The sequence below is a fragment of the Ceratina calcarata genome, unplaced genomic scaffold (assembly GCF_001652005.2).
Source record: "Ceratina calcarata isolate Rehan_Ccalc_2016 unplaced genomic scaffold, ASM165200v1 scaffold171, whole genome shotgun sequence".
Taxonomy (NCBI): Eukaryota; Metazoa; Arthropoda; class Insecta; order Hymenoptera; family Apidae; genus Ceratina; species Ceratina calcarata.
In genome coordinates this window covers 411,737-428,989 of record NW_017138459.1, presented here as the reverse complement: position 1 = coordinate 428,989, position 17,253 = coordinate 411,737, and the positions used below count along the sequence as shown (strand labels likewise).

Sequence of the window (17,253 nt, the reverse complement as noted above, 5' to 3'; positions counted from 1 at the left end):
GAAGATAGGCAATGTTGTTGTTCGTCGATGAGACTCGGAGAGAGGCAAAAGTGTTAATTTCTTTTCATTCATAATAGTAATAATACTTTATTTCACGGGGAAATTACAACACACAGTAGAAAGAGTACAGTAAAAATATAGTAAAAATAATGGATTTAAGATACACAGTAAAAATATAGGCAAATTTATAATAAAGTCTAATTGCCCGTTGAGAAGTCGCTTATTTGTCCCTTGAAATCAACTTTATTTAATATCTTCTTTGCATTTAAGATTCCAAACTATATATAATATACATATGTACGACTCCGGTCTAGTTGTTTACGGAGCAGATTTATTTGTACGTACGTATGTAAATGGGGAGGAAGACGAATCCGAGGAGAAGGTCGTACGCCAAGGAAGAATAGAATGGAGACAAAGAGATCGATGACGAATCGAATAGCGGAGCATAGCCGAAGAGATCGCGATCGCTGCGTCCCACGGGAGCGCGGGAGGCAGAGGGTCGTCGAACCGGCCGCGGCCGACCGCGGACCGTCCGTCCAATCGTCTCGGGCCTTCCGCGCGTGAATTCTAATGAGGTCCACTCGGGTATATATGAGAGCTTAACGTCGACCGAAGCCATCATCTTTGCCGAAGGAGGTAGCCGCGAAGGTGAGTACCTACTCCTTTCTTCAGCTTCTTCCTTTCGTCCATTTTTATTAACCGCTGTAGAAGCTTTTAGATCTCGGAGTAGAGAATAAATTCTCGTTCGAGTAATTCGCAAGCGATCCTTTTTAACACTTTGCGTGTGCAACATAAACGTGTATATTTCCATGTATATAAAATGGTCTAAATGTATCTATTGTGATTTTTATCAACGTCGACCGGTCTGTTCGCAATTGTCGTAGATCGTAGGTGCAGCTACGAATACGCAGTATTTTTGTTACAACGTTACTCATCGTTGATAGTTAGGGAAGATTTTCGCGAATCGATTATCGCACTCAATAACCGAAGATAACATACGATAAACGATTCTACTGAGAATTACAAAATATCGCTATTGTTCGCAATCACAGTAAATTGTTTGAATCGATCACCGATCATCGTCATAGCAATAAGCACTTATAAAGTGTTATATTATTGAACCAACCCACCTCACGAGCTTCCAATCTTATCTCTTCCTCTGATAGAGTCAGCGACAGCGCGTATTCACGTACGTCGAGAAGTAAACGATACATTTTTTACCTATACGTGCAGGAAATCCGATAAATAAATACGTACGAGTAGAAAATTCTGATGAGTAGGAAGATGCGCTTCAGAGCTTTCGCCCCAAGTTTCTATTCTCAGACTCGCAGTTTATTCATTGAGTCGAACGTCGAAAAAGAAAGTCGATCGAACTCATCTATAATATAATATAATATATTATCGTTAAACAGTCATTTGCGCGGGAACGATCGATTCGTGTTTGTCCGGCAAGGGAAAGTAAACGAGTCCATGAGACTCTAACGGCAGGATCGTCCTCTGATATTCTGGTCTACGTCGAGAAGACAAGATACATGTCCTCCGAAGCATTTCGGATCGAAGAGCGGAAAGCAATTTACATTCAGAACGCAAATCGTGAAATGGTAGTGGTAGCGGTGGTCGAAGGATCCGATGCAGCCTGCATTCCAATTCGCTCTACGAAAATATTATTCTCTCATCGTTCCTTTTATTTTCATTATCAGCCGGAAAAAGTTACATTCAATGCTCTCAGATTTTAAGTTTCGCAGTTTCGATCGATTTCGCGCGAGGCGACGTCAGACGTTACACGGTTACTGGTAGGTAGGCGCGATTCTTTCTCTGTTTTCGTATCCTCTCGTATTTATGTAAAAAGATTCATTGGATTTACCGGTCGACCCGGTCCGCCGGTCCACGCACACGCACACGTGTCTACGTGCATACTTGCGTGTTTACGTCGCTTCGGTTTTCGTGTCGCCGCGTCGCGTCGCGCCCGAACTCCCGTTGAAGAGGTATTTGAACTTTTAATAGGTATTCCATAGCGCTTCTCGCGTCGTGGACCAAAACTCGTTTTCGTCCCGAATAGGGTAGACCCACGCCCGAACGTGCAAACGCAAATCGACTTCTTAATTCTTGACATCGCGCATAGGGTACGTACTCCTTTGACACTAGGTTCACGAGGCGCATCATTTCAACGCATTCCGAATTTCATGAGGAAAATTACGGAAACCGTTTACTTTTTTTTTTCTAGTACTTATACTGACTATTATCCATTTAACTGACTATGTCTAATTTATACCGAAATTCTCTTTCTTCAAAGCTCTCTAATTTTAGGGATCTCTATGCAGTGTATCAGTCTTTACGGAACGCGTCAAATTGACGCGGGTCTGTAGAGGTAGATATATAAAAAGTTTCCTTAAATACAGTATTAATAAAGTATTATTATTGTTAAAAAGTAGTCTCGAACGCGTTCACAGGGATCGATTCGGCAATTTATCGCGTGAACGCGATTTGCGCGGTTAGCGGTTTCGAGATCTATTTAATCTGCCGGAACGCCGGTCTTGAGTCTCGTACGAAGCCGCGGCAGCGCAGGTCGTTAGCTCGAAGAACGCGAATAAAAGCAGGACGTCGCGTCGCATTGGGGAAAAATGTTTACGCGTCACGGTGCTTGCTTTTGTGGAAACCGGTCGCGGTTCAATTCCTGCTTGAAGAACGCGTCGCTTCGAACACTATACCCATCCATCCGATGCCGATGCCCGTGATTCATTGTTATTACTTTGTTAACGAGAGGAGGACGAAAAATACGAAGGGCACGACAGAATTGTAATAAATTTAAGATATTAACAATAGTCGATGTTAGGGATAGGATGCCCCAACTTGGCTCGGATGAAGATTGAGACGGGTGAATTAAATAAAAATCCAGAAACATCTGCTAAAACTATTATTTATTCAAGAAGAACTGCTCCGTGATGGAGTGTGTGTTTAACCCTTTCGCTACGGCAGTCCGCTCCACCGGAGTAGTCTCACTGAACGAGCCATTGCCCCGAAAAGTGTGCATATTGGCGACTATAATTATATATTTAATATGTAATTGATGCCAACTATAGCCGGCGCTCGTTTACAAAAGATATCGCGTGGATGCCGACTATAGTCGGCGCTTGTAGAGAAAGGGTTAGCGTTAGAGAGAGCGTCACGATCTGAGCCAAACTATTCATGGCTGGGCGCGGGCCCTACGCGTGATCTCATTGGTCACTGTTTTTCGTTATAATAATTCAAAAGTCATGCCACGGCTCGTTCCTATTCGAAAACGTACGTATATTGAAAATTGACCAGATCTTTTACAGTTTCAGAGATGACAGCTCAAACCAGAAAGAATCTTCTGCTACCATTGCTTCTTGCCGTTTTCGTCAGCGCGACAGGTACGTAACGTGAATAGCACAGGTGCTTTGGGTAAAATATCAGAAAATCGAGAGTGGATCCTGCAAGAAACGCGGTTTCGAACACGAAAAATTTCAGCTGGCCAGCAACCTGCCCGGATAACGTGTTACTTCAGTAACTGGGCGATCTACCGACCTGACGTTGGTAGTTACGGCGTGAACGATATCCCGGCCGATCTCTGTACGCACGTGATTTATTCATTCATCGGGGTGAGCAACGTCACCTGGGAAGTGCTAGTCTTAGACCCAGAATTAGACGTCGACAAGGGTAACTACTTGGCGTTCAACCAGCTCAGATCCAAGTATCCTCACCTCAAAACCTCTGTGGCCGTTGGAGGATGGGGCGAAGGCGGCAGAAAGTACAGCGCCCTGGTCGGTGTCAAACCGAGACGGGACAGTTTCATTAAGAGCGTAGTCGGTGAGGATCTCGTGAATGATGAACCGCGTATACATGTACGATGAAACCAGCTCCGATATGAATTATTTTTTAACATTCTACTATAGAATTCATGCGAAAATACGAGTTCGACGGTTTCGATCTCGATTGGGAATACCCCGGAGCCGCTGATAGAGGTGGCAAATTTTCGGACAAGGACAACTTCCTCTACTTCGTAGAGGAATTGCGTCGGGCTTTCGACGCCGAGAACAAGGGATGGGAGTTAACAATCGCGGTACCGATGGCCAAGTTCCGTCTCGACGAAGGATACCACGTGCCCGAATTATGCAAGTGAGCGATTCGTTTTACGTTATACAAGTCATGGACAACTCGCTTTTTGACTTCCCTTTTGTGTTTCCCCGCTTACGATTAAACGGTAAAGACGGAAGTGCTATACTTGCGCAGGTACATGGACGCTATTCACGTTATGGCGTACGACCTTCGCGGAAATTGGGCTGGATTCGCGGACGTGCATAGCCCTCTTTACCGCCGACCGCACGATCAGTGGGCTTACGAAAAACTGAACGTGGTAAGCTTATATCGATTGTACCTGCACGTAACTGGCTCAAACTCTTTTCAAGTAACCATATGTATTGTATTTACGCGTTATATTTTTCGCGTTTTATTATTATTATTATTATTACTAAACTGCTGATGTTTATGTAAATTTCTATGTGTTCTATTATTGGAAATTCCAATGAATGCATAAACATCTGCAGTCTAATTATCACTTTACTAACGAGCATAATCGGATATCACGGACGAAACAGAAAGGAAGACAAAACAGGTTTAAATATAAGAAATGGGGCAAGAAGAGAGATCAAATTTTAACTAAAGAGAGGAATCGCGAAAAGTAAAAGTAATTGGGGACAAAACATTCCACTTGAATGTGGAAAGTCGTTGCAAAAACGATTAAGGGTAATGATTAGCCTATTAACGCTATTGTACTGACCATAGAGTACAGTGGAATTCCTGTTTGACAAGGGAGGGGTGCCTACAAGAGAATGTTGGTACATTAGAGTGAGATGATCTCAGGACTATTTAAAGAACCGTTAAGGAGTTTGTACAAAGTTCAAGTCTAACTGCCTTTACTTCAAAGATAATAATAAGTCAGTGCAAACTAGTCCCCGCTGGTAGTTATGATTATCATAGATAGGGCATAGTACAATTCAACATAGCATAGAACATAGTACAATTCAACATAGCATAGATAGTATTTTACATACGATGTTTATCGCAGCACGATGGTCTTCTACTTTGGGAGGAAAAAGGGTGTCCCGCTAAGAAACTCGTCGTCGGAATTCCGTTGTACGGACGTACGTTTACTCTCAGCCAGAGCAACAACAATTACGAGCCGGGTACTTACATCAACAAAGAGGCCGGTGGCGGCAAACCCGGGGAATACACGCGGGCCAAAGGATTTCTCTCCTATTACGAGGTACGATTGTCCCTACGAAACTCGACAAAACGTGATGGTCGCAGTTTAATATGACTAGTTGTTGTAGATCTGTACCAGGTTGCAAGCTCCGGGCAGTAACTGGACCCAGAAGTTCGACGCAGTTGGCAAAGTTCCGTACATGTATCAAGGTACGTGCTTCTGCTTTTAAAAAATGGTCTAAACCGCAAAAAGTATCTATCGGTGATAATAATGCGCGAAATTCCGATACGTTCGGCCAAGTACCGACAATTTTGTTCGATTATTTTTCCCTTTTGATTTCTCAAACGTAATCGTATGAGATGAGGAATCCGGAATTACCGCTGTGTCGTTGCACCAAAACAGCGGTCACGGGCTCCTCAGACACAGTGGCCGCTATTCAGAATTGTTGCTTATTCTTAAGACCGTCTTAAGCATTTGCTTAAGTCCCTGTTTCCTATGCAAGACAGGGACTGGAAATATGGGAACGACTCTGAAATCTGAGGGGAGCTGGGGTTGTAAGTTTCCCAAGCTGCTCGAGCCAATTCGCACGAACACGCTAACTTCTCTATTGTCTCTACATTAATGTCGCATACAGGAACACAATGGGTCGGTTACGAAAACGCGGAGAGCGTGAAATATAAGATTGATTTCATAAAGGAATCCAAGTACGCTGGAGCCATGGTTTGGGCCGTCGATATGGACGACTTCCAGGGACTCTGCGGCGATCGCAACCCTCTAATGAACGTCATCCACCGAGGACTGAACGGATACGTTGTTCCAGACAAAGATTTCCACACTACACCCACGGTAAGAGTTCACGATTGAATGTATCGACCGGTTTTCAAGTGGCTCATGCATCGAATCGATGCAGAAACAATAGCGATTTTCTTACGTGTAAAACTTGCATTTAACATTAGACTACGATAATTAGACTGCGGATTTTATGCATTTATACATAAATCGAATATGTAGTAAACATAAAGAATGCATGCAGCGTACAGAAGTGTTCAGTACATCAGAATAATAATACGTGTTGGTGTTTATAAAAGATAAAAGAAGCTTCGATATATATTCTATTTCTTAAATTACGAGCGTTTTATTTTGCATAAATTTGTAATTTAAAAATAATAATAATAATTTTATATGTGTTTGTAGCCCGACTGGGCGAAACCACCGAGTACCACCCCGTCTAATTATGTTCCGACTACTAAACCCACTTATACACCCTCGACGCAAAAACCGGAAGTAACTTCGACCACGGAACAATCGGACAAGTCCGAGCCTAGCAGTACTCAAGCACCGATAGACGACGGCGAAGCGGACAAACTCAATTGCGAAAATGTCAACAAGTTCATTCCATCTAAGGACTGTCGTTCCGTAAGTACCACTGAACTACTAAATACGAAGCTTCTAATTCTAATATTCGCGCGGTTCCGCTTTATTCACGTTGTGTGCTATTGTACGTTTCTTTATTATAGTATTACGAATGCGTCCACGGAATGCCGATCAAGTTTACGTGCCCCAACAACTTGATCTGGAACACGAGGAACAACGTATGCGACTGGCCGCAAAATGCCGATCGAGTAGAGTGCAAAACTCCATGAAGGATGTTTTATACATATGTAAAATCATATACACCCATATCTTGTGTCTTGTGCAGCGTGCTATGAGTGTTATTATATTATGTCCAATAATGTAATAGCACTATCTGCAATGTGCAGTATAATATCGATGTTATTACACTATGGCCGGTATTCAGAGTCGTTATTTATATCTAAAATCGTCTTAAGCACTTCCTATCCCTGTCTATCCCATATTTCCAGTCCCTGTCTTGTGCAGGAAACAGGGACTTTAGTAAATGCTTAAGACGATTTTAAATATAAATAACGACTCTGAACTTTGAATACCGCCCTACATCAGTAATGCCAAGTCTGTGACTCGCGTACGTATCCGATATGGTAGGTACAAAACTTTTTCTCGACCGTAAATGCATTTACGAGTGGTACATATATAAGTATCTCATTAACTTCAAATGATAAAATATGAATTTTCATTTGTCATCAATCCGTTTGTATGAAAGTTCTACATTTATGAATGTCTATATATATTTATACGTTACGTTAGTACTAAACTATTTGAACCTTCTTGTACACCTGCCCCTACTGTCCCGGGTCAAAAAGACCCAGTCCTTAAAAAGGTTACTGTTCGTATAATGAAACAATTTATCATTAAATGAATTAATAAATAAACAACTTTCATAAAATTACGATACAAATTTTTTTTTATACTCATTCAATTAGAAACTTAAAAAGACATATACAGGGTGTCATGGTTTTTTGACATTGACCAATGAGAGCACGCGTATGGCTCGCGTCGGGTCACGAATAGGTCGGCTCAGATCGTGATGCTCGGCCGTGGCTTAGCGCGGGCCCTACGCGTGCTTTCATTGGTCAGTGATATTTTTCGTTAATAATTCAAAAACCACGGCTCACTTTGCATTAGGCAAAGGAAATTATTGTTCAGAAACACTTACAGAATCACCTCTCTTCGGCTCTAACACTTTTTCTGGTTGGTTCACAATAGTTCACAAAACTATTCACTGACTCGTGTTTAGATAAATCTGCAAAATCGGTGTTCAAGCTCTTTTTCATGATTTCATTTCATTTGTACATATGCATATAGAACATATATAATTTTCCTTACCCTTTACTGCGGAAATGGCTACCCCCACAAGTTCCATCCCTGGATTCCTATATCCTTCAATCATATATCTCATTTATTAAATTTGGGCCGTCCTCTAAATTTGAATTCATCGTAATATTCGAATGAATTTTGCCAATCGTGAATAGGTTCCTCCTTAGGTTCGAATTATTAATTAAGTCCATGATGCTCTCTTCAACGTCGTCGATATTTTTAACATTTTCGATATCTTCCATATCCTCTTCGATATCAATTTGTATTTTGTTCGACGCGAGAACCATTTTTTCCGTACAACTAACCTCTGAAACGCTTTGACGGCTCACGAACACTAATGCTTACGTCCTGTACGTGACCTGTACGTGTGGGCTTGTCTTAAGTCGAGTAAACGTCGACTTGAAAATCCAACCTCACTTTTCAAGCAATAAATACCTCTTTCGGCCGAATAAGAATTTCTTATTCGAGCACTTGCTTATTCGACTGAACTGAGCGTGCGCACAGACCTCCAGACTGAGCAATTACTTATTTAGCCAAGCAAATGCTTGAAGCGATGCCTTAAGCATTTGCTTATTTACCGGAATATGTAACTCGACGACTTAAGCAAATGCTTAAGACAATCTTGAGAATAACGCAACGACTCTGAATAACAGCCTATGATTATTGATTATGGCAGTTTATAGTTTATACATCTGGAGTGTGAACGAATGGAGGGGGAGGGGGATGTTCGCCGACGAAGAGGGACCGTGAAGGAATCTCTTTCTCTTTCTATAAGAGTATAATGCGTGTTTGCTGAACTCAACGCGTAAACCACATGCTTGCGTACCGATAATATTCTCGAGTGATTGACAATGTTGTAAATTCAAGTGATTCAATCGAATACTGAACTTCTATCTCCACCATAGCTAAATTTACTACAAGATAATATAAATAGAGAGTATAAAAAGAAGGATAGAGATCCCCCTAAAGGTTCTCGCTTCTTGAAGCTTCGTCGCTACTCTTTTCTCTTACGACTACTGACAGCCGCGCACACTCCAGCAAAACGAAAGGGCATGCGTGGTAGAGGAAAAAACGTTGACTTTGAAATTAGCGTAAGACTGATGGCGGAAAACGTAATGTGACGATGTGACCAAGAGATGTCGTGAGCGTGTTCCAGAGTAGACCGCGCCTCTACCGGCGAAGCGTATGATCAATTCAAACGGTGCGCCACTGACGAGGGGGGTCCACACCATTTTGAAAGTAAAAATACTGCGCGACCCGGGATTTTGTTTGTACGGTACGGCGAGGGTAAAAAAGCGGCGAGGGCTAGGCTGTGGTGCGATCGGGGCAACGCGGTGTCGCGCGTAAAATGACGTAGAGTGTGCGAGGGTGTGCCGCATGCGGTGCGAGAGGTGTGTTTAGCGGAAACGGTGTCGCGGTGTGTAGGGTACGGCGCTGGCCGTAGCTATCACAGTGTACGGGAAATTGGCCGTGGCTTCGCCAATGGATGCCAGGCAGGAGGAGACGCCATTTTGATATACGGGCGCACGTCAAGCGTTCGCTCGCTAGGGAAACGCGGTCTCGAGTCGCGGTCTGCCGCTTCGCGTAGTACCGCGCGGGTGAATTCGTTGGTTCGCAAGATTCACGGGCATCGTTGGTACGAGTGCGTGGCGCAACGGATCCGAGGCGTTTCGTTGACAAGTGACAGGTGAATCGATCGGGCCGCGAGGAAACTCGCGTTGCGGCCTCCCGTGTCCGTAACACGGTTCGCTCGGTTGATCGGTAGTGACTACTGTGTGTGGAACGGTTACGTACGTGTACGGTATTCGGATTTTTCCCCACGCCGGCCGAGTTCAGTGCGAGGGACACGGTAGAGTATATTGGTGCGCTCTCCGATCCCCGGGGTGGCGGTGTGCAGCAGGGAAAAGCCGCTGCTCTCTGTTCTCCGTATCTGTCTAGTTTCGCGCGCGCGACAAAAGGCCACCGGCCGACACCTCGGGCCAGGACAAGACGACCCGATGTCGGGAGCGGGTCGCGACCCCGTGTCGACCCGTGGTCGTCCTCGTCCTTGTCCACGCACACTCGCCTCCTCTTTCACGGCACCAGGACGCTCCTGGCGTAAATGTGCTCTAATGAGCGCCCATGTGCACTTCTCTTCTTTCTGCCTGCTGCCCTCGAGTGCCCTGTAAACCCAGAGCACACCCCAACTCTTATAGCACGCCCACGCACTCTTATCGTTCGCGAATATGGCCAAGATCCTTAACAAGGACCCCGTCACCTATGAGAGGGAAAGGGATAATTTCATGAAGGACCTCCGTCATTTCCACGAGACCAGAGGGTAAGGCAATCTCGCTTCCATTATTATTTACCTACTATCGCTGTCTCTCTTTATTGCTCTCGTGAACGATTATTTGTTTTCGCGCATCGAACGTTTACGAGATTCATCTGTACGAATCCCGTTGCCACGAATTCGCGACGTAGCATATACGGGAAAGTAAATCAAGTTAGCGTTGCGTAGACTTGTGTGTGCGGATAGAGTTGAGGTTATGTACGATTATAGCTTACAGTTTCTCCGAGAGAAAGACTCGATTTTATGCAAGCCATTTGTTTACGCATGTACCTGTGTTTCTTTATCAATGATTATCGGACGCGTATCGTACCGCGCGATTGAGGTTATGTTTAATCGAAATGAATAATATTATGGTGGACATGTTGATTTTTTGCCGTGGCAATTCGTGTCGTCCAATCTTATGTACGATTAATTTACTTAAATGCTACGCTTTTTCGTTAACCAGCCTGTTCTCGTTACTTGTTCATCGAACCGTTCGAACAATTGAATATATTAAGATCGTTTTGAATAGAGAAGCTACGTTTTATTACGTCACTGTTCGCTTTTTACTCGCTTCGAAGATCGAAACAAAGAGTTCTCGATTATACCAAGCGTTCGTAACCTCAGTGAAAATTTGTATTGTAATCAACACGACACGTTTATTGTGTACAATCAAAGGGAAGAAAACATAAATATTTAATTTATATATTCTTCCGATTTGCTTCTATTATTATATTTTGTGTTTCTTAACAAGAATCATCTCTCATTTGATAAAATGTCGTGCAAAGCAGCATTATACTAGATTTTAATAAACTGAAAAAAATTTTCAAGCCATGCATTCTATAAACATGATGTACAATTTGCATTTATTATTACGTATTAAATTACAAATTTGTGCTGCCCCTTATGGAATATAACTAATTGTGGGATACATTATTAAATTTGCTATTAATTTTGCTTCGTTAAGCGTTAAACAAATAAAATTTGCCATTCATTACTTATGTAATTACATTTATATAACAAACGTGATCACGTATCGCAATATCGTTTCGTTTATTACATAAAATTAACGATTTATCTGTTTTCACATTTTACAGGACTTCGTTCAAGAAAAACCCAAAAGTCAATGGGAAAGATATAGATCTGTATTTATTGTACGTTGTCGTTACTGCCCATGGAGGATGGATAAAGGTAAGTCCAATCAAAATAAGTTTCTATTTGATAAAAGTCGACTAATTTTCATTTCATGTCCTTCCGAAACATTGTCTTTTGTTTTCTCGTTTTTCAATCTTTAACGCGGCCATGTAATATTACATTCGACGCCCGTTACTAAACATTATTCCTAGCGTGCATAATGAGCGAAAAATTAGGAGATATCATGTCGGGACCGCGTAATTTGTTTCCGCGCGTCATTAGCGCGACGTGTGAATGTGATTTTAGCGCATTCACAATCGCTTTATAGACATTGCTTTCCACTACAATTTGAAATTGTAAGATAAAACAAAATCGAACTGCATGTAAAGCGTTTGTCATCTATTAAACGATTATCATCATCGTAAACATGTATTACGTCAGTTACAAATTTGAATAATTCATAGAGAACAAGAAATTGTTTAGGGCAATATTCGATACGCGACAATGCTAAAATTTGTATAAATGTGATTATGCATTTGAATGATTCGAAGTAAAACGATATTCTTTTGTTTTATATGATACAGAAACAGCTACAATGCAGGAGTAATGAACTGCATTTTTCATTTATTTGTCAACTTTTCATCAACTCTTATCAATCAATCACAAAGCAATGAACATTATATAATATATTTATTTATTAATATGTAGTAAAATATGAAACGTTTTATTTACAAGATGTATTATTGCATGTTAATGAGTAAATATGATGTACGACAATCCATGTTGTTTAAACTTAACGTTATTCAATATACTTTTTTTATCAGAAAGCATTTATAATCGATATCCATGACATTGTTTCGCATTTTTAAGATTACACAGAGTTTTACCTAAATAATCGACTAATCGGTATAATTTGATCGCAACAATCTCACTTCGGTCCGTTTACCTTACGGCTGCAAACCAGCGAGCGGTTGCACACCCCCTTAATCGTAAGCGCGGGAATCATGCGTACTCCGAAAAGAAAATCTATTCTAGTCAGAAATTTGACACTTCTACTCAGTTAATTAATAAATTTGTGAATGAAAATTGTCTGATTATTATATTATACACATTTATACAGTAATACATCATATAAATTTATATCGTATGTACATAGTTTTTGTTATGTCTCTGCAATTAATCTGTTAAGTGTGTTTGACGTGTATACACGTCAAACCAAATACAATAAGAATATTATTTGGTGGGATGTTTCTTTTATATTACCAATAGAACTGCTAAGTATTTTATACGGAGGGGGTGATAGAAGTCAGCCAAATGATAAGTGGTTGGTACATGTTTGGTCTCCGCATTAGAGATTGGTGGACTGATTTTAATTCTTCACACTGTGGCTTTTTAAAACTAAATTCCACGGTTAACAGGTTAAAATCTATATTCAAAGTAATTTTTATTGAATTTATTTTTATACATGGTCTATTCGTTGAATGACTACCAAATTCGAAAATTTAGGGATGGGAAAGTTTTCTTCTTAAACGTGTTTCGATCTATCACGCGTGATTAATGATCGAGGAATGCGCCCCGGAAACATGGGAAAACGATTGTTCCCCGAAACGAATGCACTTGCCATTTAAGCGCGTTTTGCAAGAATAAAAATCGATCCAGATGTTGCGATAACAGCTGCTTGAGCATCTTCGTCATGCAAAATGAAATTAAACATTCGATTTAATTTAATTTAACATGTTTCCCAAATGAATTAGCAGACTGTTAACAATATAACTAATGGCATTTGATTACGCGGTAATTTAAAATTGAATAACATATTAAAAGATTTCTCATACGAAGTAATAAAAATGGGTGAATATTAATCATTTCATTTCATCCTGCGTTCGTGTAGTTAAGAAAGTTATAAACACTAATTTAGACACGCGTTATTATTCATGTGCGCAAACGATATAGACGCACAGTGTAACGAATTTTGCAGAAAAAAGGAAACACGATGAGAAGGCGGATATTTTATCAGATTTTCAGCAAAAAATTTACGTACGTAGTTATTATGCCATTACGTGTGCACATGTAAATCGTCTTCGTTTTATTTGTTCAATGGGTAATGAAATTTGTTTCCATGCGGTACTTTATATTAATATACTTATAATCGTAAATTAGAATTATATTTATTCAAGAAATTAGATGAAACGGTTTCAGAAGGGTAGTCCGTTGAAAACTTTGAACAGTGATTCAGGCTTTTTCGATGGAATAATTGATTGTGCCTTCGACTCATGTATGTTGTACAGCAGTTTTTCATCCAACGTAACGAGCTCTCTTTGTACATACGGTGATGAGTAACAAAGCGATTGAAATGATTTAAACGCAATATCCTTGGCTCTGCTCTTCATTGCTATTGTTAAATTGATTTATCTAAGGAGAAAATATAGACCTCCTCGGCTTGTAAAGAGAATGAAATATATCAACCTAAACACAATTTTTAGATATTTGTTACAAGAAACATAATGTGCAAACCTTTTTCAAAGAAAATGGTATATGGAAATGTATAGTACATGACGTCATCAAACATTGTTCGTTGGTATTAAAATTGTTAGTAACACATTCGAGTCATTGCATATTCAGCAGCGCCTGCATTCGAGATGAGTTTTAGTATTTCTTTCTTGTCGCATTTACAGAAAGAGTTTTTATACAATCTCTTCGTTGTTTAAAATAACTTATCGGAAATATTTTTATCTTAGAATGTTACCGCTTGTGAAAGTGTTTCTCGCGTAGAGTAACCAAGGATATTTGTTTCACACAAGTACAAAATAAATTTCACAGATACAGTTACTTGTGCTTACGCTATTTATACACTAATGCCTACACGGAATTATTTTAATAAATTATTTGAACTTTAATAAGTATGCATAATGTAGTTACTATGTTTATTATTTGCTCGGAGTATTAGAACCGCTGATCTGATTTCTTAAAATTGTACAAACATTCAAGAATATGTACATTTATGTGTGTACACGAACTGCGTATGTATGTATTTATGCATACACGGCAATCTTTTACTTCTCTTTTCTTCTTCGCATTTAAATACGTACACATGCTTTTTTCGATGATTAGATTTTCCCGAAATCATTATATTTCTTAAAACTCCATACATTTCATTGATTCATTATTCAACTATTCTTTGTAGGGTAAAATCTTGATTTTTGTCAAAGGGTGTAATCTGTTAACATTCTTTTCGAACATTTTAATGAAATCATTGTCTTTCATGTTACTAAATAACAAAATCCCAGGTCTCGTCGTTTGAGTACATAAATTCCGATCTAGGCCACGATTCTTGCAACGTTCAATTAACCGCTTCTGTGTGCCCAATGTGTAGCAAGTTAACCGCGAGGTTATATTATAGTATCGGCTGTACAACGAACCATTTATAACCGACAATTCGAGCAAGATATAAATAGATTCCGGTTAAGCGTTTCTGAAATTTAACGTCACCAAAACATAAATTATCTCCTTTTCTCGAATTTCTACCATGATTAGAATTAGCATTTTTGCTATCAAATCCAACTAAATCAATTGTTCTGAGAAAGAAAATAAGGAATTATAATGCAAAGTTTCATTTAGATGAATATCGTCAGAGTAGATTAGAATATTTCCTCGAGATTCCGCCGAAAGTCGACGTATTCGGACAATACGGAAGTTGACACAAGGTCAGGGTCAGTTGCAGAGGCACAGTTCAGGGTGGGAGATAGATCATGAACACCGAAGCGACGGTGGGAAGAAGGTGCACGGCGGAAGGGTGGAGAGGTGGAAAAGAGAACAGGGGAGCGAATGAAGGAGAGGAGAGACTATCATGTAAAGAGAAGGAGGAGGAAAAGGTAGTGGTGGTACCAGCAGGCTTCCCCTCAACAAGTGTGATTCGAACCTCACTAGACTACATAATATGCGGCAGGGTCGCGAATGCTCAGAATGCATCGCGATCTCGCGATTTTATTATTCGACCGGACTGCGCTCGATTTTTTTCACATCTTACTAACGAGCTACACAACATAAGTAATATCGCTATTGGCCAATTATTAAAAATAGCTAATGGTATTTGTGCAATGTGGTGGAAAAATGAAATAGTTGGATCTTGAACCTGTTTGATTTTGTAATAAAAAATTAGCAATAAACATTATAACAAGTAAATGTATATATAATAATTTGTATACGTTTAATTAAACGTTATATAATTTGTGACTAACGTAGAACGCGACTTTGTATGGAAGTGGAAATGAAGTTGGTTTTTCCAACACACGGTTCGTGAATCATGCTGTTTCATATTCGTTAGCGTGTCACGAGCATATTATAAAGGATACTCCTACCAGGTCTTAAATTGGTTTAACACCTTGAAGGTTGATATCGTTTAAGACCATCATATCTATGATATTGGTATGGATATAGAAAAGAGTAACAACATTTTTAATGTGAAAATTGTTAATACAACCTTAAAAACTTTCACAAAAGTGAATACTTTTTTACAGGAATACAAGTATAACTTGGTAATAAAATATAATTCTCATTAATGTGTTCATGCTTATACTCTACAACGCCAACGGTTCACTAATAATCTCTACAGGCTGCATACACTTTCACTTCACGTTTGCTAGTTTTTAAACACAAGATGATTTCGCTTCGTGCACAGATAAATTCCACACGCGAACATACAAAATAGATTTCTTCCTGTTATTTTTCCTTTTTTATGAAACGATTGTTGTGCGATAAAAGACGATTCAATTCGAATATCCCTTAGCCTCATTAAAATAGGATTGATTTTTGTTTTAAAAAAGTCTTAAAATGTAAATATAAATTCTGGCTGCATTCGCAGATTCACTTTTTTTTTTATAAAAATCAGTCAATTATGTTGTATTAGCTTCTAACAAAATTGCACTGCTTTTATTAGAAACCTGGCTGATATATTCTAAATATAATTTTCAATTTGATCTATAAATATGATGATAGATTTATGATCAGTAATCTGAAACATCAAAGCAGAAACATATTTCATATATGCAAAACCTAATACATATGCCGCTATCGTTCCATAACGAAAATATTTTAACCTCATTAATATGTGATGACCACACAAAAACATTAAATATCGAAAGTCGATAATGAAGCTGTAGCAAAAATAATAAATGTCGCTAAATATATGTACATACATACTTGAAATAAATCATTACTACTTCCTCTTACATCGTACACAGTTGTTGTGGCCTCATGTATTAAGAATAATATAACACGGATGAAGATTCGATGAGATTTGAAAACAGTGAAAAATGACTATTACAGCCATAGCGTCACGTTTCGGTCAGATTGGAAATGTAAGCCGCAAACCACGCGGAAAATATGTGAGTGGCGAAGTCGAATAGGTAGAATCATCGGGATTTTCTCGTGCGTGCGTTGTCAAAGAAACCAATGGCGGAACATTGTGGCTCCTACCGGTTTCGGCAAGAAAAAGTGCTCGCGGTAGAACAAGGAAAGAGGAAGAGAAAGAAGAAGAAGAAGAGAAGGAGACAGAAGATCGCGAGAAAGCGGCGAGTAAACTATGCCGAGAGATACAGATATACGTCGGCGCGTAGAGAAAGAAAGATACGGAGGGAGAGCGGGTTCGCAACTGTCCGGCTTGTTCAAGGGCGTCAGCGGCGGGTATGGTTGGTTTCGCGCGCGGGAGAGCAGAGCGGCGAGCGTCGGGTGGCTGTCGAATGGGCATGGGTACGCAGCGTAGTCTGGCATTGGTCTGCTCGTGCTCTACGCAGAGAAGAGAGTGCGTGCGACGTGTGCGAGGAATCCGCGACGCGACGAACTCGGTAATGCTGAG

General features: G+C 40.1%; 2 protein-coding genes and 1 long non-coding RNA gene across 8 annotated transcripts in view; 2 read left to right on the top strand and 1 right to left on the bottom strand.

The window, feature by feature from the left end:
• Positions 1–130: 130 nt before the first annotated feature.
• LOC108632756 (endochitinase) lies at positions 131–7,529 on the top strand. 2 transcript variants are annotated; one of them, XM_018037522.2, is made up of 10 exons: positions 131–648; positions 3,318–3,392; positions 3,490–3,828; positions 3,915–4,137; positions 4,252–4,375; positions 5,087–5,284; positions 5,352–5,433; positions 5,859–6,070; positions 6,419–6,640; positions 6,742–7,529. In XM_018037522.2, exons 2-10 carry the CDS (start codon positions 3,326–3,328, stop codon positions 6,865–6,867), a joined length of 1,593 nt encoding a protein of 530 aa, XP_017893011.1. In that variant the 5' UTR covers positions 131–648; positions 3,318–3,325; the 3' UTR covers positions 6,868–7,529. The 2 variants fall into 2 exon arrangements, with proteins under 2 accessions (XP_017893011.1, XP_026666522.1); XM_026810721.1 differs by lacking the exon at positions 131–648 and adding an exon at positions 751–2,796.
• LOC113463836 (uncharacterized) lies at positions 2,902–8,980 on the bottom strand. Its single transcript, XR_003388666.1, has 3 exons — positions 7,967–8,980; positions 7,797–7,883; positions 2,902–3,039 (listed from the first exon to the last, which is right to left on the bottom strand). It is a non-coding gene; the product is annotated as an uncharacterized LOC113463836 (long non-coding RNA).
• Positions 8,981–9,186: 206 nt separating this feature from the next.
• Bap170 (Brahma associated protein 170kD) overlaps positions 9,187–17,253 on the top strand; it is a 44,307-nt gene continuing 36,240 nt past the window's right edge. For 3 of the 5 annotated variants that reach the window (XM_026810717.1, XM_018037520.2, XM_018037519.2), the window contains exons 1-2: positions 9,188–10,274; positions 11,363–11,456. In XM_026810717.1, the coding sequence (XP_026666518.1) occupies positions 10,183–10,274; positions 11,363–11,456 (186 nt within the window). In that variant the 5' untranslated portion in view covers positions 9,188–10,182. Of the gene's footprint in view, positions 10,275–10,526; positions 10,689–11,362; positions 11,457–17,253 lie in introns of those variants that run through there. The other 2 variants (XM_026810715.1, XM_026810716.1) reach the window with 2 other exon arrangements.